This window comes from Salarias fasciatus, chromosome 4 (assembly GCF_902148845.1).
Source record: "Salarias fasciatus chromosome 4, fSalaFa1.1, whole genome shotgun sequence".
NCBI classification, from domain to species: Eukaryota; Metazoa; Chordata; class Actinopteri; order Blenniiformes; family Blenniidae; genus Salarias; species Salarias fasciatus.
In genome coordinates, this window is record NC_043748.1 from 22,649,678 (window position 1) to 22,672,096 (window position 22,419).

General features: G+C 46.4%; 3 protein-coding genes across 3 annotated transcripts; 1 reads left to right on the top strand and 2 right to left on the bottom strand.

Moving 5' to 3' along the window:
- Positions 1 to 453: 453 nt before the first annotated feature.
- On the bottom strand, positions 454 to 2,088 carry LOC115387399 (uncharacterized). The gene is made up of 2 exons (XM_030090101.1): positions 1,897 to 2,088; positions 454 to 1,647 (listed from the first exon to the last, which is right to left on the bottom strand). Exons 1-2 carry the CDS (start codon positions 1,988 to 1,990, stop codon positions 1,043 to 1,045), a joined length of 699 nt encoding a protein of 232 aa, XP_029945961.1. The 5' UTR covers positions 1,991 to 2,088; the 3' UTR covers positions 454 to 1,042.
- Positions 2,089 to 2,365: 277 nt separating this feature from the next.
- Positions 2,366 to 13,770, top strand: armc5 (armadillo repeat containing 5). The gene is made up of 7 exons (XM_030090204.1): positions 2,366 to 3,150; positions 3,939 to 3,969; positions 4,108 to 4,218; positions 8,116 to 9,004; positions 9,136 to 9,875; positions 10,790 to 10,922; positions 11,670 to 13,770. The coding sequence occupies exons 1-7, from the start codon at positions 2,776 to 2,778 to the stop codon at positions 13,051 to 13,053; spliced, it is 3,663 nt and encodes a 1,220-aa protein (XP_029946064.1). The 5' UTR covers positions 2,366 to 2,775; the 3' UTR covers positions 13,054 to 13,770.
- On the bottom strand, positions 13,698 to 14,961 carry cox6a2 (cytochrome c oxidase subunit 6A2). The gene is made up of 4 exons (XM_030090205.1): positions 14,803 to 14,961; positions 14,407 to 14,476; positions 14,135 to 14,277; positions 13,698 to 13,870 (listed from the first exon to the last, which is right to left on the bottom strand). Exons 2-4 carry the CDS (start codon positions 14,474 to 14,476, stop codon positions 13,781 to 13,783), a joined length of 303 nt encoding a protein of 100 aa, XP_029946065.1. The 5' UTR covers positions 14,803 to 14,961; the 3' UTR covers positions 13,698 to 13,780.
- Between the last annotated feature and the right edge of the window lie 7,458 nt (positions 14,962 to 22,419).

A 22,419-nucleotide genomic window follows, 5' to 3' on the forward strand; every position in this document is an offset into this window, starting at 1 on the left:
TGTGGTTTGAAATAGACTTCATTCATAGTCACACACACCAATGCAAGCAGCAGGCACACGGAAGGGAGAAGTCATGAAGGTACTCCACACTGCTCTGGATTTGTTTGGTCTCCTGTCATGGAGTCAGTAAACTACCTCAGCTTCATGATTAACATAGAATATCTAGGTTTTATACATGAATGGAAAATAAAAAAATACAGAAGTGTACCAATCATCAGGGAGGGAAGTAACAATTGATAATTGTTTTCTGTAATGCATGAGTGAAATGTAGATTTTGTAATTCCACTTTTACAATGAGTGCACCCAAAGTAACTTAATAGTAATTTTCTTGCGAGTTTGGTGCGATTATAAACTTCACTTAAAAAGTGAACTCCATTGGATTATTTTGATTACCGGATAAGGGAAAGTGCTTTCATTGAAATGAAGACTCACAAGGTCACAATCTTTAGACAAAGTAACATTTATTCCAGGGTTGATTAGTTGTTAATGTAAATGATTTCCTTTGAATTCATGAAATGTGTAGTGCTTCTGAAAAGCAGACCATAAAGTGATGAACATTAGTGTCTTAATATTTAAAAAAAAGAACGGTTGTGTTGCAGTTTCAACTTCAACCACTAGATGGCCTTGTTACTGTCAGCAGGCAGCAGGAAGGTAAACAGTTTTTATCAAGTCAGCAACTATATATGAAAATAACTTAAAATAACTTGTTTGTGATTGGAAAAAAAAAACCCTCGTGTTGAACACTGCAGTGGTTCAGGTACAGTTTGTGTGTGATCTTGTGACTTGTGCTCTCAAGTGTCATTAAACCATTACAGTACCGTGTGGTTAAAAAACAAAAATAAGAAAAACCATACATTTTTGATCATTCAATATAAATTCTGGCTCTCTGTGACGTCCGAAAAAGTAAAATCTTCAGTCTGAACTGTAATAGCATGACCCATCGCAATATGGAGACTACAGAAATGCAGCTTTTCCTCTTCCTGTGGTGTCATGAAAGTTTTTGGTTTGTGCAAACAGCACGGATCAGAGTTCAGGAGCGAGTCTAATGGTCGTCCTTCTGCATCTGTGAGCGGCTGTTCTGGGCCAGGCTGGAGATGGCCTGGGCCAGGTTGTTGATGGCCTCGACTTTCCTCTCCTCCAGAGCTCTCTGCTGCGCCCACATGTTCATCTTCCTCTCCTGAAGCTCCATGTACAGCTGCAGGACGTCCTGAGGAGGCTTGGCGGGGCAGGGGGGGGCTGTGGCGGGAGGCGTGGGGAGGATCGGGGTGAACCTCTTGCTGGCTATGGCCTTGCCCACTCTGGTGCCGCTGAGCTTGGCCTGGCGCTGCGCTTCGATCTCCTCCCTGGTCTTGCCCAGGACCTCGTGCATGGCCTTGAAGAACTCCCAGTGGACGCTGGCGGCGCCCAGCCTCTTGGCCCTCTCTGCGTTCTTTCTGTAGGTGGCCAGCATGTTTCTCCACTTCAGATCACACTCATAGGCCTTCACGGTGAAGTCCGTGACCTCTGACTCCCGTAGTTTGAGGTTCACCTTCTCTGCCACCATCTCCCAGAGTTTCTTTTTCTTGCAGACAGGCTGGTCGAACGCCTGATCCATCTCTAGCCGGGTATTGACCAGGTGCCATGTGGCCTCCTGGGTCCAAATGAATTCTAGAAATGAAAACAAATGCATCATGTTACTGCTTGATAAATGTCTGACCTTGACTTGACTTTATATTCTAAATTTGACGATTCATTATGTGCTGTGTGTGATTTGAAGCTGTAAATACCCAGATGATCTATGATACTCTGATTGTTTTTGACATTGACTGGGTGTCATGTGAAGCCGGGATATACTGCTGTACTCATCAGGCCCTCCTCGCATCATGCGATGAATCCTGCTTCAGACTGAGTACCAACCTGCTTTGCTTTTATCCGTGTCCAGGCTGGACACCGCCGTCTCCTTTGCCTCCACCTCACTGTTTTGTACCACAATAGTATCGATCACCTCCATGCCGCCTGAGCCTCAAACATAGCAGACAAACTTGTTTGTTTGACAAGGGTGTGCCTATCGCGGAATTTAACAACTTGTCAGAGGCACCGATGCACCGTCTCGCGTCTGCAAAAGCGATGACTATAACAACGCCAGTCAGCAGTTTGGGAATTGTAGTCCATATTCGTCGACGATACTTTGGTTTTCAGTTAGATGCGTAAATAAATGGACTGCAACACCCAAACTCTCCACTCTCACCAACGTACCTTATAATTGATCACTGTCTTGGGAAATGTAGTTTATAACACGGCGAAAGCAATGGGAGGATAGGGATGTAAACTACATATCCTAGAATCCCCTTCGGCGGCCCTCCCCCAGACTCCCTGCTCCCTCCCTCGGCCGCCCCTGTTTTGTTGTTTGGCTAAAGATGGCGTTAGCGGCTAACGCAGGCGATTGCATTTTGTTTCACCAAAGTTATTCGGCCAGTGGTAACAAAACATGGATATAATACAGCTTTAAATCGTTGTTCGACTTGAAAAAATACGTGTCATTGAGCAGATACACGCCCATTAGTGAGGGCGGCGTTAGTTCGGCCTTGTGACGATGTAGGCCTGTTTTCGGGGCGCGGACCGGAGCTCGCAGAACTCCATCTCCCGTCGGTGACCGCGGCGGCAGCTCGTCAGCTGGTACGGCCTTCTTCGTCATGCTGGTATCTGTAGTTTTCCGACTCCACTCTGGCATTGTTTTGAGAAAAGTTTAAAGAGACTTGGTTTCGTGTTTGGAAAGCTTTAATCCACCGGATTAGAATGGCCGCATCATCTGTGCAAGGTACTTGGAAACACTTCAGGATCCCCCCCGCTGAGGGGTCCCCCGAGTCCTCCCTGACCTGGTGCCTGGACCACATCTACAAACCTGCTCCCTCCGGGGCTGAGCACCCCGGACATGAGTCCAAAGGCAGGGACATGGACAAGAGGTCCCGGGTGTCTCAGTGGAAGGCCCTGGTCGCCATCAGGACGCAGCACATCAAGGGGGACAAAGCTGGCATCGCCAGATTCAGGAGCCAGGGGGGGCTGCGGCCCCTGCTGGACCTGATCAAACAGCCCCAGTGCTCCAAGAAGACTCTGGACGTGGCTCTCAGCATCCTGGGGAACTGCTGCACGGAGCTGGAGACGCGAGTGGAGGTTGGTTTGATCACTGTGGTTTTTTCAAACACTCGTCAAAACGTGCAGGAAGTGAGTTTGTGCAGTGAAGCGGTGTGCTGTTGTTTTATAAATCACTGCATTGCTCTCTCAATGTACAATCTGCACGTTGTCTCCCTTCATTTTGGTAATTGGGTTTTTAAAACGGTTATATATTTGGAAATAGAATCTACTGGTATCTATTTAAAATATCCCAGCAGTTAAAAACATACAAATTTAGATTAACGACTTGACCTGGAAACCGACCATGTGCATTCCTTATTGAGCAAGTAGTTGATTATTAGTTCTTTGATAATGTAACCACGGAACTTTTAATCTCAAAGTGTTGTTGAAGGAACTTCCTGTACTTTTGGATACATTACATGCTTGTAGTGTGACATGAAACTGACACTTTGAATGATTTGATATGTTATTGAATCCTGTCATAATGTAGAATTTTCTTAAAAGACTGAACAGTAACAGCAGTTTCTGTCACTTGTAGCATTTTCCTGGTTTCCAAGCACAGTTTTTCATATTTTTAAGATTAGTGCATCAGTCTGGTGCACTTGCTGAGACTTGCAGATTCTTTGTTCAAGCTTTGGGACCAAAAAGACCGAAAACCACATGTGCCATTGTTATTTTATTCAACTGGTTTATTAAGTTTAACAACATCTCTGGACCTCAGCAAGCTGAAGCAGTATTTTTGGTGACATAAAAACACAAGTCAATGATAGAAGAATAATGTGAGAAATGATCACAGCTGCTAACATCTGGAATATGATCTTCTTCAGGTTCGAAAGCTTGATGGAATAAGTATTGTAGGTAAGTAAGTCTTCAAATTCATACCAGCAATTTCAGAGTAAAATAATTTTAAAAAATGTTTGAGGCCAAAATTGCCATGAATTGTGAAGATATATAGTTGTGCATGTAGTGGATTGAAAAGCTTCTTCACTGTCTCAGTGGACGTCCTGAAGAGAAACGTGGCCCTGGAGAGCGTTCAGAACCGGGCCGCCCGGGCTTTGGGGAACTTGGCCATGGATCCAGAGAGTTCTGCACTCATTCACTCTGCTGGTGAGTCTCACACCATCTAGAGTTCAGAGGTTTTAGTCAACGACAGCATCCCTGACTCAAAACTTGGGGTGCACAATGTGGGCAAAAGCAAATTATCTTGATAGTTTATTCTATAGTTTGATAATGATAATCTCATGATACCTTTTATAATGTGATTTCTTCTCCCAAAAATGCTGTCCATAGTCCTCTTGCTAACCAGGACGTTCATGGCTGGAAAAAAATGTTTCAGAACAGAAACTTAACTTCTTTAAACATATGCATTCATGAGGCTAGTAGTCTAGCGATAATGTGACTGCCGTCTTTAATCATTAACTTATTACAGAAACTGTCCTTAAGACACAAATATGTAAAATGCAGATGAACATATTACACAAAACATTCTCTCAAACTATATTTCTCATATCCATACTGTCAACATTTTTGTACATTTCAATTTTGTGAACGATTGTTTCTCCTTTGAAGCGAACAAATAGAAGCACACAGAAATATTTCATCAGTCTTCTGATCTGGAAAGAACGTGACTTTTACTTTGGGTCTTGAATGCACCACCGGTACAGCTGCTGCTGTGTCTTGGAGTGGCTAAGCTAATGGCTAACAACAGACTGATGCGAGTGGCTAAGCTAATATGCTAACAGTGGACAGACACGACTGTAAACACTCAATAATGTAAAATTGCTTATCTTCAAAGCAACATTTCCGGTAGTATCAAAGACGATATATCGCACACCCCTACACCAGACACGTTGTTTTGTTACATTTGTTACAATTGTTACATTTGGAATCCATGAAAATAGCTTTGAATTTCTGGATGTCTAGTAAGTCTTTACTTGTAGTCTGCAACTGTTGGAACTAGGCATGTGCCGATATGAAAATTTGACATCACGATATTGGTGGCCCAAAATATCACGATTCACGATATTATCACGATATTTGGCGCGTTGCTTTTAATACTATTGAAAATGCTCAAAAACACTGTGAAATCCATCAACATCTGTCAACAATACTGTGCATTTTAACACGCCTGAGCACATTTTGATAAAGCAGAGGGAAAAAATGAAACTTTACTCTCGCCTATTTTTTTTTTTCCAGATTCCATACTGAAAAACACCATGATAACAATGAAGCAGCCATAAAGCTGCCACTGACTGCATTCAGCAGCTCCTGGACTACAACTGGACCAGGTTTTTATGAGATCAGCATAAAGCACACAGATTTTATAGGGTTTAGTTTGGATAGAACCAGGAGAACCCTTCATTTGGCCATTTGGAGACCAACCTATGCCAAACTATAATAAGTAGGTTTATAACTTATTTGAAAGGAATCTGACTTTAAAATACTTTTAATTTCCACTACAGGAGTCTGTATGCAATGCAGCCTTTGGCTCTGATATTTAGCCACTATATCATACATTTCTGCACAGTTTTTGTGCAGAAACTTATAATTTTGCACAGTATTGTGCACAGTATAAAATACTTTTTTTAATAAATGACTGAGCCATAGCATTTAGTTTCCAACTGAAATATATTTATAATAATAAAATAAATACAAAAATAGCCAATTATATGACAGGGAAAACAAAAAAAATCCCCTTTGCAACATGTAAACACATGAAGAAAAAAACAAAAACAATGTGCAATAAGCTGTAGAAACGCACAATGAAGATAAATGTGCACGTTTCAGAATAAAAAAATTGCCAAATATCACAGAAACAATCACTGATTGTGTGTGTCGCGTGTGTCTCGCGCTGCAGTGCGCACTGCTGCGTCTTTTAGAACCAAGATGGCGGCGGCGCTCGTGCGGTTACGCTAAAAGATGTCTCCCAGCTGGATGATGTCTCAGTCACGTGTATCATATCGTATGAACGCTCACCAGACGCGAAAGAATGTCAACAAACTTTATTTAAACTCCCAAGATTAACGACAAGCCCACAAGATGGCGACAATAACATTCAGGCGCGTGACGCGCTGTCACTACTGCAGAGGATTATGAAGTTAGTTTTGATCAGAGGAGAGCGTGGATAGGTGGAAAATGACCACAGAACGGTAAGGAAATAAAACATGTTGTGTTTGGTGTGAATAGCTTTGAGATTTGGTGAAGAAGTGTGAGAGAAACGTGCAATCTGAGGCGCTGGCTGTGAAATGTAAAGATGGGTTTTGGGTTTGTTTTGCCGCTGACGGGAGGCGGTCGGCTCAGAGAAGATTCTGCCTGGTGTCTCTTAAAGAGCAGCTTTTCTAGTTTCACGCGAGGCCCAGTACGTTGGGATGGAGCACACGGATCTCTGGTTCTGTTGCGTTTTGTGTCGGGAGGTGCGCTGAGGGGGCGGTACAGTGTCTGTCGGGCCGAACGCGTTAATGCCTCGTTTTAATCATCCTGGCATAAAATTACTTACTTTCGGGGTTTTCTATGGATCTGGGACTTTTGTGGTGGTTTGCAGTACATTTTGCTGCAGAGGCTTTGAGACCTTGGGTAAGATCAGTAGCTGTTTCGGTAACGGGCTTGTCTCCAGATGAAACAGACGATATCTTGTAAATGACGTGATATGATAATCTCGGCTGTCCAATATCGTAAATCGCGATTATATCGTAAATTGGCACATCCCTAGTTGGAACCATAGATATCATATAAAAAATATGTTTCTATATATATCTATGGTTGGAACTGCCAGGCTCATGTTTGTTGTTTGATTCAGGATTTTGATAAATCTCCATTACATATTTAATATATTTAGTTTGAAAATTATGTTTTAGTAAAGTAAATCATGCTTTAATTTAGGGATGCATGATAATTATCGGTCCGATAGCATCGATGCTAACGCTAGCTAGCGAACTAACGCTGTTAGTTCGCTAGTTCGCTAGCTAGCGGTTCACAAGCTAGCATGAGGGATTTCATATGCAACAAATTAAAGAAATGTGACAAGATGCTTAGTGAACATATCAAGTTAACAGCTGAAATGGCCCTTTTGTCTGATAACGAGTAGAATGTCTCTGATTTAATGGAATTATGAGGCAGTGTATTTCTAAGGAGACAGAGCCATCTTGTGGTCATTTAGCACAACTGCAATATAAAAAGAAATCTGACGGCACGTGTAGAACAAAATTGTAAAAGTTGACACCCCTAGTTTTCAGATTTGAGGCTGACATGTCAATGCATTTAATTTATTTCATAGTTGAAAAATATTTCACTTCATTTTTTGGCAGACAAGTCACAGTTCTGTAAAACCCTTTTCTTAAAGGATGCAGTTTTTGCTTAGGTTGGGATTTGATGTCATATTTGATACACTGAGTTTTGAGAAGTTTGACAGCCTGTGTAAACAATTACAGGAGATTTTATTTTGATTTATTTTTGTTTGGAAAAAATAGACTGTTACTCATTGTAACTGTTTGATATTTTTGCAAAAAATAAATGAACATGTGAAGAGTGTGTACTGCTGTTTGCTGTTATAGTCAGGCCAGAGCTGCTAAAGTATTACTTTTTCATCACTGCATCTTCAGTGTTTTTATTTTCCTTTGTATACAAAGATTATTTTAAGATTATATTGAATATAAAAATCTGAGCTTATCGGTTATCGGTATCGGCCATGAAAAGTAGTAAGTTCTCGGGTGTCGGTTAAAATTTTCCATATCGTGCATCCCTACTTTAATTATCCTCTTTTTCCATTTCTTTCATGATTTTTTTTCATGAATGTTGCTGTCTTTTTCAGATTATTGTTTTATTTCTCATGTTTGGACTCATGGAGATGGACTTTAAAGGGGATTATTAACGTGATATAAACTGAAAAATTCATGTGAATATCTAGTTTGAGGGAAGCAAACACAAAGTGATCCGTCTGTGTTTCCGTGGAGTGTCATGCTGTGGTGTAACTCTGATGTTTGTTCTGAACTCTTCATTTTCCTCCAGGTGGCGTGCCCCTCCTCCTCCTCTGTGTGTCCCTGTCCTCGGCCCCGTCCTCCCCCACTGCCGCACCGCCCAAAGAAAACTGCCCCAAACTGGAGTGTGCTCAGTCTGCTGCTCGGGCTCTCCTCTACCTCTCGGACACACACTCCAACCGCCTGTCGCTGCTCACCCAGGGGACCCTCTCGGCGCTCGCCCCCCTCATCGCGCCGCAGTACCCCCAGGCTCTGCGGCGGGCCGCGCTCCGGACCGTCCACGAGCTGACGCGGAGCTGCAGCGTCGAGTGTGCCAGGGAGGTGTCCCGCTCGGGGGTCGCCGCCAAGCTCGGCGTCATGGTGTCGGCAGAGTCGGGCAAGCCGTTCGAGGAGCTGGCGCTGAAGACGCTGGCCAACATGTGCTCCCAGGGCTGCCTGCGGCCCCTGGTGGGGTCCCTGGGGGTCATTAAGAAGTTCTCACAGGAGGTGAAGAAGGACCCGCTGAAGGCAGGAGTCTTCCTCAAGGCTCTGTGCCTGTGCTGCAAGGAGGCCGTGAACCGGGCCAAGGTGAAGGAGAGCGGCGGGCTGGAGGCGCTCGTCGGCTTCATGTCCGCTCACCAGAGCCACCCGCTGGCCCGGCTGCCCCTCATGGCCTGCGTGGACTTCGTTTTCGACGAGTCGGCCATGGAGCAGCTGCAGGAGCTGGGCCTGGTTCCTCTGCTGGTGGCGCGGCTGGTGGAGCTCACCGGAGGAGACGGCCAGGCGGCCGAGAAGATGGACGTGAGCCTCTCCTCCAGCACGACCCCCGTCGAGCTGCTGTCCTCCCCCTGCTTCGATTCCTTCGACTTTCCCACTCTGGAGAGCTGCAAGAAGGGGGAAGCTGGGAAGGAGCAGGGCTCGTCCAGCTTTTTGAGTCTCAGGTGGGTCATAATGAAACGTTGGTCCCTGGTTCTCCTCAGAACTGGTCTGGTAATGTCAGTGTTTTTGAGGAAAGTCTGGCGGATTCTTGGTTGTTCCAGCCGCTGATGCACGTGATCGTTGCTCTCTGCAGGTCCTGGTTGGTGGCTGAGGGGTTGATTTCTTCGGAGGGAGACCTGCTGGATTCGTCGGGTGTGGAGGGGGAGTGGGGAGCCCTCTACATGCCGCCGCCTTCGGCCCCTCAGACTCCTGTTTATTCGTATTCCAGCACCTCTGTTAAGAACACATCTTCAGCCTCTGTTCGCGTCTCCTCTACTCCCAAGAAGTCATCTCACGCCTCCTCGTCTCTCAGCAGACACCCCCCCCCCTCCGCCCGGGTCTCCTCTCACTCCCGGTCGGGTTCCTCTTCCAGCAAAACGCACGTCTCTCCCGCCACGTGCCCGTCGTCGCACAGGAGGCGGCCCCAGGCCAGCTCGGCGGCGCGTTTGATCAAAGTCACCCTGGACGCCCCCCCGTCTGCGCCGCGGCCCACGCCGTGCCACCCCTACCACCCCTACCACCCCGAGCCGTGGACGCCCGAGTCGCCCATCCTGCTGCTGCTGTCGCGCTTCTCCCACGCCGCCGACCCCAGCGCCGCCCTCATCACCCCGGGCGTGATGCCGGGCCTGCTGCTCTACGTCACCCAGCACCGGGACCCCAGCACCCGCTGCATCCGCATGCTGTGCCGCCTGAGCTGCAACCCCAGCTGTCTGCAGGCGCTGGTCCGGACCGGCTCGGTGGGCCTGTTCCAGCGCTTCCTGTGCCAGAGAGAGCCGGAGCTGCCGGGGCGGGACCGGCAGACGCACTGGGCCAAGGCCAAAGTCAAACAGCTCGGTAGGGAACACCGTGACGGGAGAACAGTAGTTATATGGTGGAAGAAATCGGACTTATTTGCCATCTCTGATGAGGGAAACATCACTTCCACTGTTTCTATTGTGTCTGCGTCACTTCAAGTGAAGCCAGCAGAAGTTTACACGCTAATTATCATGAACTGGATTCTTGTTTTATATCAGTACTGTGAGTTTGTGAAAAAGGCAAAGCTTTTAAATGTTTCCATATATGCAAATATCTACAATAACATACACTTTCACTCTTTTTAGATTGTTTCGGTAGAAAATTGTGAGGTTCTCATCACTAGCCTGGCATTTATTCTCAATAATCTTCAGTATTTTGCAGGAGTTTTCAAGCATCTGTAACTTTGGCATTAATCCTTTTCAAAGGGCTGAAACCTCCGTGCATGACATGCTCCAACAGATCGTATTTTTCCAGAAAAAATCAGTTGATAATCTTGATTAACCCCCTCATCTGTCAGCAGGAAAGCCTTCGGTTTGCTGTTGAACAGTTTTCTAGTAGTCGTCTGTTTGAGGAGGCAGCAGCTGAACAAAGTCAGTTTGTAACCTATTAGTTTCCAGCTGCCCCACAAATAACTGATACATTTCTGACTTGATTTATTAATATTTTTGTACATTTAAAGGCACATTTGAAACGATTTCCACATTGTGCCTGGCTGACAACTGTAAAATAACGATCATTTATACTTTAAAGCCCTCATGTCTTGACAGAAAGTCCTGTCAGAGCTCGTAGCGATCATGTTGTAGGACGCCTGGGAAGACTTTGAAATCTTAAGTAGTTTGATATAAACTGAGATTTACAGCTGCGTCATAAAGGTGGTTGATGTTTAACGCCGTCAGGGCGGTGAGAGGAGCTGCTGTCTCTCTGATCAGACCGTCACTGTGCCGTCTTTGCAGGCGCCGCTCTCCTCAACAACCTGCGAGTCCAGTGTGAGTCTGCGTTCGGCGCCGGCGTCGTCGCACACGTGATGCTGTCGGGTTCAGAGGTCGACAAGATGAACTGTGCGCTCTGTCTGCCTTTAATCATCAGGTCAGCCCTCACACACACTGCACAGCTGTTAATGTACTTTTTTTTGCATTCAGTTGACAGTAATAATACTGACAGTGGTGTTTTTCACTCATCTGATCTGGTTTAAAGTCATTTCCTGCTTTCAATGGAGCTGATTTCTTTACTGCTTTTACCTTCAGTTTGAGTTTTATTCTGACTCGTCTCAATGTTGACGCTCTGACGATTCATTACAATGAGATGTAGCAGCTGCGTTGTCACTGTGTTGGATACCTCACTCTGAAACCGTTTAGAAAATCCTCTTACTGGCAGGAAGCAGAGAAAGAGAGCTTTGCAACTTCCTTTTATTTATTATGGGAGTCCTACAGCATGATTGTCCAATCACAGAGGAGATTTACAAACATGCCGCACATGAGTAACATGAAGACTGGCAGATATTAGAGCTAGAGCTCTCGTTGCACTTTTCTTTTAAACGAAGCTACGGTGAAAAATTCAGATTTGAACCAGATCTTCTGGTCATAAACTTGTTAATGAAACTTTATTCTCATCAGCATGCATCTGCCGAGCTTCATAACCAGGTTTTGTATGTAGCGCAGTGTTTGGATTTTTTTTGTTTCCACCTTACTTTGGGTATGAAATCATAGTAATTCTACAACACTGACTGTTTTTATTGGGACAGGAAGTAAACTCTTCCATTATAAGACTGTATCATCCCTCGACACAACCTAAAACTGAGAAGATCAGACTTCTAAAGGTTTTTTCCTCCAACAGCAACAAACCCCTGTTGAAGAAACTCCTGGTGGACAGCGGCGGCCTGTTCCTGGCTCTGCAGCCCCTCGCCTGCGCCGGCGAGGACGACGACGATGGCGAAGAGCACTCGGCTGACAGCAGACGGCTGCTGGCCCGCCTGTTTGCCGCGCCGCACGCGGACGTGGCCGCCGAGCTGCCCTCGCTGTACTTCTCGCTGCTGGCCGAATGCCTCTCGGCGCTCACCGCCTCCCTCAAACTGGAGCTCGGCCGGAAGCGTTCCGGTCCGCCGGCGGTTCAGTCGCCGGCGGGGAAGGTTCTGCCCCCTCCCTCCAAGAAGGTCCGACTGGCCGACACGTGTCCGTACAGCGCGGCGAGCTTCGACCTGCTGCTGCTGCTGGACGACGGGAGCCGGATCCCCGCCAGCAGGGACGCCGTGGCGGGACCGGACGGAGGAAGAGGAGGAGGAGGAGGAGGAGGGGGATCTGAGTACTTCAAGGCTCTGCTGAGAGGCGGCTTCGAGGAAGCTCGCGGCGACGCCGAGAGAGAAATCTGCATCGGAGACGTCAGCCCGGGCATGCTGCTGCCCGTGCTGCACTACCTGCACGGCTGCCGGCTGGCAGAGGAAGCGGCGGCCGCAGGACACTGCCCGCTTCTGGACGCGCTGGCGCTCGACGGACTCAGCGTCTGCCGAGCGCAGCAGTCGGCCAAAGATCTGTCGTTCCAGAAAACGCCGCTGGGCGAAGGCATGGCGGGAGCCTGCAGGTTTCTGGTGGACGAGCTGCAGAGGGAGTTGGAGGAGCTGTGCGTGGCGCTTCTCGTGTCCGCCGCCGCCGCCGCGTCGGACGACCGCGCCAAAAAGACTCCCTGCAGGATGGAGCAAGACGGCCCCGAGTCCGCCGAGGAGAACCTGGCGATCCGGACGTCGGCGCTCGAGCTGACGGGATCTGAGAGGCAAACGGAGGTTTCCCCCGAGCAGGCCGAGAAAATCAACGGTTCTCCTCAACAAACGGAGAGTACGACGGCGTCTCCGCCTGAAACGGAGCAACACGCCGCGAGCGCCGCTCCTGTTTCCGCTTCGGCCAGTCCAGTGCCAAAGAGCGAGAGTCCAGGTCCGGCCGAGCCGGGGAAAGCTTCCTCGGCGGCGCCCGGTCCGTTCCTGCAGTGCGGCGCCGGAGCGGCGGCCCTGTCCGCCCTGCTGCCCCAGGTCTACTGGTTCTGCCAGCGCTACAGCTTCCCCTCGCTGCGGCGGGCCTGCCTCGCCGTGCTGCTGGGCTTCCGGGACTCTCCTCGGCCGCTCTCCTCCGCCGCCGCCGGCGACTGCCTCCGCCGGCTCGCCAGAGAGGCCGACTGCACCGACACCCTGAAGCAGGACCTGCTGGCTCTGGTCTCAGGCGCTCTGAGCTGAAGTGACCGGCGCCATCCTGTCAGGGTCGGAGGAGCGAGCGTCTGAAACGACTCGACCTGACGTCCACTCCACAGGACTGACCACTTTATTTTCACGTTCTGGACCTGACGTTTCCTTTGATTCTTAACGTAGCCTCTTGAAGCATGACAGACTTATGTTCCACTTTGCTGATGCCAGATTAATTTCTTATATTGAAATTTTCTTTTTTTTTTTTTTTTTCTAATTTGGGAAACGGGAGAAAAGTATCTCCAGTGCATTGGATGTGTGTCATGTAGCTGGAATGATCAGGGTTGGCCTCAGCGCCAATTGTTTGTTTTGTACATAGAGATGATAGCAGAGTGAACATTCACCTGTCTCATGGACGTCTGTGACACTGAATATATTGTTGGAGCACCGCCGTGGTTTGGTGTGTGTGTTTGCGTGTGTGTGTATGTGTTTATATAGGAAGGTCAAACACCAATCCACTCACTTGTCCTCAAAACTTCCTGAACTTACAAACAATCTGAAATTGGTGATAAAATTAAGTGCAATCCAAAGTCCCTGAGATGTTAATCTCCACTAAAAGCCAGCTGACAGTGTTTTGCATCAGCAGAAAATTGTACTAAGTTCTGCTGGACTCAAGAACAAAAGCCACATTGCAGCGGTTCTGGTTCATCAGGAGGAGGTTTTTATTCCGGTCTGGGTGCAGACGGGGGTTCACAGCATGCGGGGGGGGCGAGTGGTGCTCTCAGTGGTGGGAGTCCTCGTAGCCGTCAGGGAGAGCGTTGGTGTGCGGGTTGTGGAAGAGGCTGTGGTTTCCGTCGCCCCAGGGGAATCTCTGCAGGGAGACGCGGGGGGAGATGGGATTCAACGGTTTACACGTTTTCAGGTGGAAACTTGAGTTCAAGTTGGTCGTTTACTCCCAGCTTATTGTTTTTTTGCAGCATGTGTGTGTGTATGGTTTAATTACAGAAATGCACAACGGCACCATCCAGTGGCTGTACATGAAAACTACAACGCTCTCAGTGTTTCTGACGTTTGTGTGTCGACACAGAACTTTCCTGACGCGCTGTGCTTTCACTCGAAGCGGCCGGAGACTCACCTTGGTGCGAATCCGCAGGTGGGAGTACGGCACGAACTCGGGCTGCTCGTGCGAGTGCGCCTGTGCCTTCATGTACGCGTTGGCCATGCAGACGCCGACGCCGGGGACGGCCAGGATGATGGTCAGGATCTTCCAGGTCCTCGCTGTTCTCACACACACACACACACACGCACACACACACAGCTTTCACTTCATGTTCAGCAGCAGACTGACGCAGTTCCCTTCATATGTGTGGGACTTCCACACACTCCTTGTCGACTCAACACACTCACCGCCTCCTTCGTGGCTGGACGCGGACGCGGCGGCGAGCGCTCGCCGCGCAGCCAGAGCAGACAGGGACATCTGCACAGGTGGAGAGCAGCAGAATCAAGCTTTGGATAGGAGCTGTTGGCCTGATAGACACTGAAAGCCGTTCACACACGTTGTTTACAAGCCAGAGCAGCTTTCAGGCGCCTCGTATCGAGACAAAAAGATGCAGATTCATGCTGCAGTTGTCGGGAAGAGCTAGATGTGTGAAGAATCTCTTTAAGAGTATTAAAATAATGACAAGCTAAGCTCACTGTCTGCATTGCAGGCAGGCCTGAAGCAGGGCCTACTCTTCCTGCAGTGCATTCAGAGAGCCTGGAGTCCTGCAGGTGAAATCCAGCAAAAATCCAGTCAATACTCACCTTTCCTCGAGTGAGAAATGCTCAATAACCCGGACTGCCTCCTTATTTTTCTGTGGATCTGTGCTTCCTGCTCGGTTGTCCTTCAGTCTGTCCTGATCTGAACTCGGCGTGTTTGACTCCTCCCCATTTCAATCTGTCTCCCAGCCAGGAAACTCGGTTTATATTTGGGCAAGTGCGAAGGCGGGCCGATACGAGCCGACAGGGGAGGAGGCGCCGAGCGAGCCCGGAGGAGGAAGGTGAAAACAAATGATTCCGTCCGTGGCGGAAGTGAGAGTGAGTGAGTCACTCAGAGGAGTTCAGCTGGAGGACAAAGGTTTAAAATAAGCTGATTTGTTTACATTTGGAGTTTAATGTTTGATGATTTTGATGCTGGTTTCTTCACAATCTCCTGCAGAAGATTTTTTTTTTTTTTGTCAAAATGTGTGTGGAGCCAAAAATCAAAGCATTATTTAATAGGAAGTTGTATTGTTTTGCTGTACAAACAAAGAGAAGTTTCATAGTTCAGCATTATGGAGGACTGTTTTCATTGGATTTGGTTGTTCTTGAGTCGATATGACTGAAACATCTAAAGTGACTGTCAGATCTTTTAACTGTCTTTCATTTGTTGATTTTCATTTTCAATTATTCTTTTGTTTTTAGTGATTTTCTTTGCTTGCATATCTTGTTTTCTTGGGTTTTTCAGAAAAATACATTCACACATGAAAGAAATGCAGCTTTTTCTCCAAGATGATGAAATCAATGAACAACATGAATCTAAGTGTTTTTTTAAAACATTTTGTGTTTTTTGCTGTTTTCTACCATTTAGTTCTTTTAACCATTTTAAAACTTTTAAGGAGACCTTTTTTTCCTACATATCATACATGCAGGGTCCTCAACAGTGAATGAAACGTTTCCAATAACACTATTTTTTTATGTTTATTTAAATTTGATCATTGTTATCCAGAAATGCTTTTGAAACTGTGTGCAGAGATGATCTGCCAGTCAAGACGAGGTCATTTTCATCCAATTTATAGCCCCAGTTCACCAGCAAGCCCATGTTTGGACTGGAGAAGCTGGAGAAACTGAATCAAACCTGCAAAATTCACAGAGATCATTTCCTAAGTTCAGTCTTATATCTCCAGTTTGGCAAAAGCAAAGAGAAAGGTAAGTTTAAAGCTATTCTACTTATCAAAACAGCGTCTTTTCTCCTGTATTAGAGCCTGTGAAGTTCTGATGTGACCTGGTGGCCCGGATACAGACTGTCCACCAGAGGGGGGTAATACTGTTATAAATACCCCCCTGTCCTCAGATACTCTTTCGGGACACCTGTCCTTTGTTTACTGGAGTTTTAACGGACTCATTTCTGCCGTAGTGTTAAAACAGGAGCTGCGTTACATGTTTAGACTTTAACTTTATTACCTCCAGAGACTGTATATGTTTTATTTACACAACTAAAATCTTCCCGAACTACTTTAAAATATTCAAAATGTTTAATTTTCTGGCTGTTTTTACATTAATATTTACTGAATATCTTCACTCGAGCTTTTTATTTCCAGTTTGGTCATTGTCGAGATGCAGCGTCCAGGATTTGGGGGGTTAATTTGTGATTTTCACACGGCCGTGACGACTCTGTCTGCACAGGTCGCTTGAGGCTGCGGTTCGAACTGCGTCCAGGCCGCCGTGCCGTCTGAGCGTCTCTGTGTACGGAGGCGGGGTCGGCCGCCGTGCACTGGAAACTCAGGCAGCCAGAAAAGCTGCCAGACACGTCCAGTCACGTCTTCCTGAGCGAGTTTTAGATTAGATACGACATGTATGGGCTCCACACTGTGGAGCAGGGGTCAGCTGCATGTTCTCCCTGTGTGTGTGTGGGTTTTCTCCCACAGTCTAAAAACATGCACTTGAATGAAGACTGAAGGTTCGCACACAGTGGCGTGAGGATTTCATCCAGGCTGGGACTTTCCTGTGCAGCTTGCATGTTTTCCCTTGGTATTCCAGCACCCACAATCAGACATCATGCTTGTTTGGTTAATTTTTCGCTTTGTATTGACTGTAAGTGACTGGAATATCTAAATGAATCTCTACCGACCACTCCTCCTGGAACCATTAGGGTCGTCATCCAGTGCAGCGCTAATTGTCTTACTACAGTTTATCACAGCTGAGATGTGATGATGTGAATATTACCTTCACGTAATGTACCTCCATTTCCAACATGCTTCAGCTGAAGGTTTATGTATTGGATGCATTTTTCTGTGTACCTTGCAATGAACTGGCAACCTGTCTGCCGAGGAACCTGCGATCAGCACCAACCCAACAAGGATGGAGCGGAACCAGAAGACTGAGAGGCGGTCAAGGTGAGTCAGTGTTACCTTAATGCTGCTTTCTTCATAATCTGTCTGAACTCTGCTGATCCACATTTTCACTCCAGTAATGTTTCATCAACCGGTATGTAATTGACTTAAAGGTTTGAAAGAACTGTGGATTATAAAATGGCATGTTTACATTTTGTGCACTAGCAGCATAGCGTTAGTGCCATCTGAAGTTTATCAGAGCTCTCTGCAGCGTGGAAGGTTAGTTTCCAGATTATAGAGCATCTTCCTCCCTCTAACATCCAGATTCCTCCCACTGTTTGATGCTCAGGTGATGCGATGCAGCCACATTTGTTCATATAAATTTAACAGACCTCATTAAAAAGGACAGAAGTGATTCAGGACTTCCTCCGTAGTTGATCCAACATAGCGGCTCTTCAGTAAGAAACTGATGAGCAGCGACATTCAGAATAATTTACCAGGTTTTGAGCTGAATTAAAGCATCAGTCCAGCAGCAGGTGAGGAGTTTATATCCACACAGCAGCCGGAGGAAACACTGCAGACTCAACACAGCACGACTAAATTATGTCTAAATGAGAATGTGTGGAAACTATGACCTCCAACATCCTAATGTAAAGACGTCCATATTTAAAGTTTAATTTTCCAGCTTGTGATGAATCCAACAGCTGTTTCACACAGTGTGCAGACCAACAGAATAAATGATTCAAGCCATCCTCCAAAGTGGGACCAACCTGCTTGACAAACAGTCGAAAACAGAAGACTTCAGATGGTTTTGCCCTCCACCCACCACAGTCTGCTGCATCTCACGCCAAGAGGAGGACAACTGAGGATTGTGTGTGAGGCAGTAAGTGTGTGTGATGTCGGACGGAGGCGGCGGCGCCCGTCTCTGCCAGGGCTCACAGCGCCGTCCCGTCTTCCCCGTGTCAATCTGAAGCTCCTCCAGTGCTTTCGAGTTCACTTCAGAGCAGCTCACATCTCGGCTCTCTATTGGGTTTATGTTGCCGTGGCAACCAGTTTCTCTGCTCGCTGTTAATGCAGACTGTCCCGAGAAGTTTTTTTGGTGGACAGAGATCATGACGGAGTGAATCAACGTACAGATGAACTGGACTTCAGGGTCAAAACGCTGCTTCATTTGAAAGGTGAATGTGAGGATATAAGCAGCCAAAAATGGAGTTTGAATGGATGAAATGTGTGAAATTGAGGTAAAATGAAGCTCACCTTCCTGTTTTTAACACTTCTTTCTTTATTTCATGCTTTTTCTGCTGCTTGAGCAGCCACCAAAGTAATGAACTTGATCGCAATGTGACTAAATCGATTTAAATGTCGTCTGGGAGAGACAGCAATGATGAAGCGAATAAAAATAATCGCAAATTAACATAATCACAGGAATATTGGATCATTATAATGTGGATTTTGTGTGTTTTAGACTTCTATCGCATAAAAATGTTTCCCTGCAAACTTTGCCACTTCTGTGTAGGTTTATTAGCATTCACGATGGAGCGATCGGCTGAAGTGCTGAGCCCCCCCTAACACAAAACTGTAAACTTATTACAGCGCAATTTATTATAAAAACATAGAGTACTACAACAGAGATATTTAAAAAGATGTATAGCAAAGAAAATATCTCTGCATAAAGTTTGTAAAGGAAAGTCGTGGCGATCCAGGTGAGGAAACGTCTCTCACCACAAGGACAGTTTGTTGCTCCTTTACCCCATGAAAGAAAAAGCCCATGCAGTTGTAAACAGTGCAAAATGTCAGACGTAGTAAATGACGCTACACGTTGTACATTAATCCGATGATATATTTCACACAAGCTAAAGTGATTCCACAGCTTTGAGTGTTTGTTTGCAATATCTCCTGATTTTACGTGCACTAATATTTAGTAGATCAAACTTCAGGTTCAAACTGCTTCAAGCGAAGCTAATAAATGATTTCCTGTTTTAATTTGTAACTCATGGTAGCATAATTGGATGAAACTACAAAATGAAATGATTTGTTATAAAAGACATAAAGAAAATATCATACATATGAAGTGATCTCAGGAGTTTGATCCCAGTAAATCACAAATAATGTAAGAAAGTGAAATAAGCACCACACAGAGCATTAAGCGTTTGGCCATAATGTTCCTGTAATGTTCATCTCTCTGGACAAAAGTGACTTCTGAATGAAACTGTATATCTGTACATTCACAGTTTTGACTTCTCCAATGGACTGAATGAGACTGCTGTTGAACAGTTTCTGAATTTACCATCAATATTGTCCCAGCCGGACCGAGACGTGAGCTTCACTACTCTGGAAACTTCCTCGCTCTGTCCGTCAAACCAGCCGATGCCGTGCCGTCATATGGTCATAATGTTATGGCCAGTCGGTATACATTCAAACACAACGGAGATCTTAGAACTTTTAGGTTGTTTTCATGTTTTCAGTCCCCAGGTTTGCAGGTTCCACCCCCCGTCTCTCCCTGCTGGTGCATCAGAGTGTCCTTGAGCAAGGCGCTGAACCTCACATTGCTCCCAGTGGATGCTTTCAGTATCGGTATCAATCAGTTTCTACCTTTTCTCACTTCAGATCTTCCGAGCAGCCACAACCTTCATCCAGCTATTTTCAGCCCGACTTAATCTGTTGACTGACTTTAGTCTCCACAGTCCTCACTGTTTGGGCCGGAATACAGATTAAGTGTAAGAAGATTTCAGACAGTCGGCGGCGTGACGTTCAGCCGACGCACCTGTTTGACCAACGAAACCAACTGTCTTTATGTTCCCCACTTATCGTCTGTGCTTCGCAGAGCTGAACACTAATATTCAGCCCTCTGGAGGACGGAGTGCAGAAAACGTCCAGTGACCGCTGCCAATGCAGTGCAGGGCGGCCTCCTGATTCCTCTCAGTTCCAGATTTTGGCTGCTTCGTGTTCTGGAAGCAGTTGTGTGATCATTTTCAGGTGTGAGACTAAAAATTAATTTGATGGAAATCTCTTCCAGTCCAAGGATGAAGCACAACAAATCTCCAAGGTCCTTCTAACGGGTTGGTCTGACCGAAACAAATTATTCTGAGACTCCGATTACACGTTTTCAAGTGAAAATGGAAAAGTTTAATGGCATTTTGGCTGTTTGTTCAGCTTTCAGACTGCACCATTCTAGAAACGCACTGTTCAACGCCACGTGAAAAATTAGCAGTGCTATTGTTGGACAAGACTTCAGCTGGCTTGACTTTTGCTCAGTAAGAATTATCTCTGGATAAAAAGCCATTTCTAACAGTGATACTTTTTACGCGCCAGCCTTTGTCTGGAAATCATGCTGACATTTTTCTGAATTTTGAGTGCAGAAAGTCAATATAAAACATTTTTCTTCTCATTATCTTTTTTTCCATTGTGAGACACCAATTTTCAGAGGTATCGATTGCTAGCTCTGCTAACCAAGATGCAGTGTGACGGTTTGACATGGAATGAAGCCGATGATAACAGTACTTCTCATTTGATTCAGGGCCTCCCAGTGAAAAGCAGAGCTGAAGGGCCTCACAGCGTCCCTGGTCCTGCAGACTGGAGCCTCTCTGGTACGTTAGACTTTCCCCTCCTCTCCTGTCCATAAAGGACACATGAGGACAGCACACATGGCCGCCTGTATGTATATGTTGGGTCTGGCTGTGTTTCTAACATGTGGGACCACAGTGGACCTGCCGTCCAGATGTGGCTCCACAGCGTCACATGGCTTTCCCCCGGCTCAGTGGGCCCAGGCGGTCTGCGCCCCCCCGTCCGTCCGTTCGTCCGCCCCCCCGCCCGCCCGTCCGTCCCACCTGCCTCGTCTTCGGAGCTTCGTCTCCTCACGGACTCCTTCACCAGAGCGGCTGTTCTGTGAGGAGACGGGTCAGTGTTTAGAGACGAGTCACGGCCGCGGCAGCCGGGAGTCAGCCGTGGGTTCTGTTATTGTCTTGGGCCCGGTACCACCGGGGGAGACGATGCGGTGGTCTTGCACACGTGACTCCGGTTCTCCCGAGGCGGCGTGGACAAAAACAAAGTGGCCTCTTTCGCAGCTCTCCGACTCAGACGTCTGCTTCAGGCGTGCTGCGGAGACATAAACCGAAACGTCACATTAAGAAACGGCTGCCGTACGAGGACCTCCCACGCTACAGAGACGCCTCAGCAGACGGCGTGTTGCACCACAGAGCCCGATGGAAGGAAGCAGGTGCTTTCACCAATAAGAATAATGCTGCAGTAATGCATTTAGTTTGTCTTCGTTGATTCGTTCACGCTCTTGTGCAGCCGAGTCGGCTCAAATCCACAAAGACAATAATTCAACATTGACAGGATATGACGGCGATAATGTGCAAATTATTAGAAAATTCACGTCCTTCAACACTTAGGGGGTGTTCAACCTGCGGCTCTGGAGCCACATGTGGCTCTTTAGTCCCTCAGTAGTGGCTCCATGAAGGTTTCACGTCCTGAAATGTGATTAAACATTGAACTTATTTTTATTATGGTGATACACCACAGCACTATTCAAAATGATTTGTCACTCTTGGTTCAGAAGGGACTCAAGAGAGGTGCAAGTAAGATTCTGAAAATTAGCTAAAACCACAAGAAATGGGGTGAAAAATGATGGAACAGATTAGAAAAACTGAAATCTGTACAATTTCTAAAAGAAGAAGGATAAAGCCAGTTGGAAAAAGCCTGAGAAACTGCTTTAAAGGAGGAAAAATAGTTAAAACAACTAACATTTCAAAATTGTCATGAGAAAATGCTTGAAAAGGAGAACAAAACTGCTAAAATCAGGTGCAAAAAGAAGTTCAGTATCATAAAATGTTCACTTCTCTGAACTGTGGTTAAAACTCCATAAATGCGTCAGAAGATTTAGGTTTTGTATATGTATCTGAACTACATATGAAACTTCTTATGCCTCATTTTATAGGTTAAAAATAATAATACATCTTATTTCCAGTGCTTTTCATGGCACTCGATGCCGTTGTACAAAGATAAAACAACATGCAAATAAAGTTACCTTCAATGTCTGAACTTTTGTACTTCACGTCTCATCGACTCTCTTCAGTACCGTGAGGCAGGAATCACTGCATCCCCGTGTGTGTGTGTGTGTGTGTGAGTGAGTGTGTGTGTGTTATGAGTAAATTCAGTGTTTGTTCTTGAGTACTAGTTTCCTCCACAGCTGTTTTTATTCCTCTTTCCATGTGGAGTTCAGCCTGTTTTCTCTGCTGTGTGCTCACGGGATGTTTTCACCTGTCTGCAGAAACTGTTGTGCAAAATAAGAGGATTCAGATTCTGCTTTGTTTTTATTCTTTCCATGCAAATAATAAAGGCACAAAAT

Coding starts and splice junctions, on each gene's coding strand:
- LOC115387399 (XM_030090101.1), bottom strand. CDS start 1,990: ATGGAGGTGATCGATACTATTGTGGTACAAAACAGTGAGGTGGAGGCA. Junction 1,648..1,896: donor CACGGATAAAAGCAAAGCAG/GTTGGTACTCAG, acceptor TTTCATTTCTAG/AATTCATTTGGACCCAGGAG.
- armc5 (XM_030090204.1), top strand. CDS start 2,776: ATGGCCGCATCATCTGTGCAAGGTACTTGGAAACACTTCAGGATCCCC. Junction 9,876..10,789: donor GGCCAAAGTCAAACAGCTCG/GTAGGGAACACC, acceptor CCGTCTTTGCAG/GCGCCGCTCTCCTCAACAAC. Junction 10,923..11,669: donor TGTCTGCCTTTAATCATCAG/GTCAGCCCTCAC, acceptor TTCCTCCAACAG/CAACAAACCCCTGTTGAAGA.
- cox6a2 (XM_030090205.1), bottom strand. CDS start 14,476: ATGTCCCTGTCTGCTCTGGCTGCGCGGCGAGCGCTCGCCGCCGCGTCC. Junction 14,278..14,406: donor GTCCAGCCACGAAGGAGGCG/GTGAGTGTGTTG, acceptor GTGTGAGAACAG/CGAGGACCTGGAAGATCCTG. Junction 13,871..14,134: donor ACCTGCGGATTCGCACCAAG/GTGAGTCTCCGG, acceptor GTCTCCCTGCAG/AGATTCCCCTGGGGCGACGG.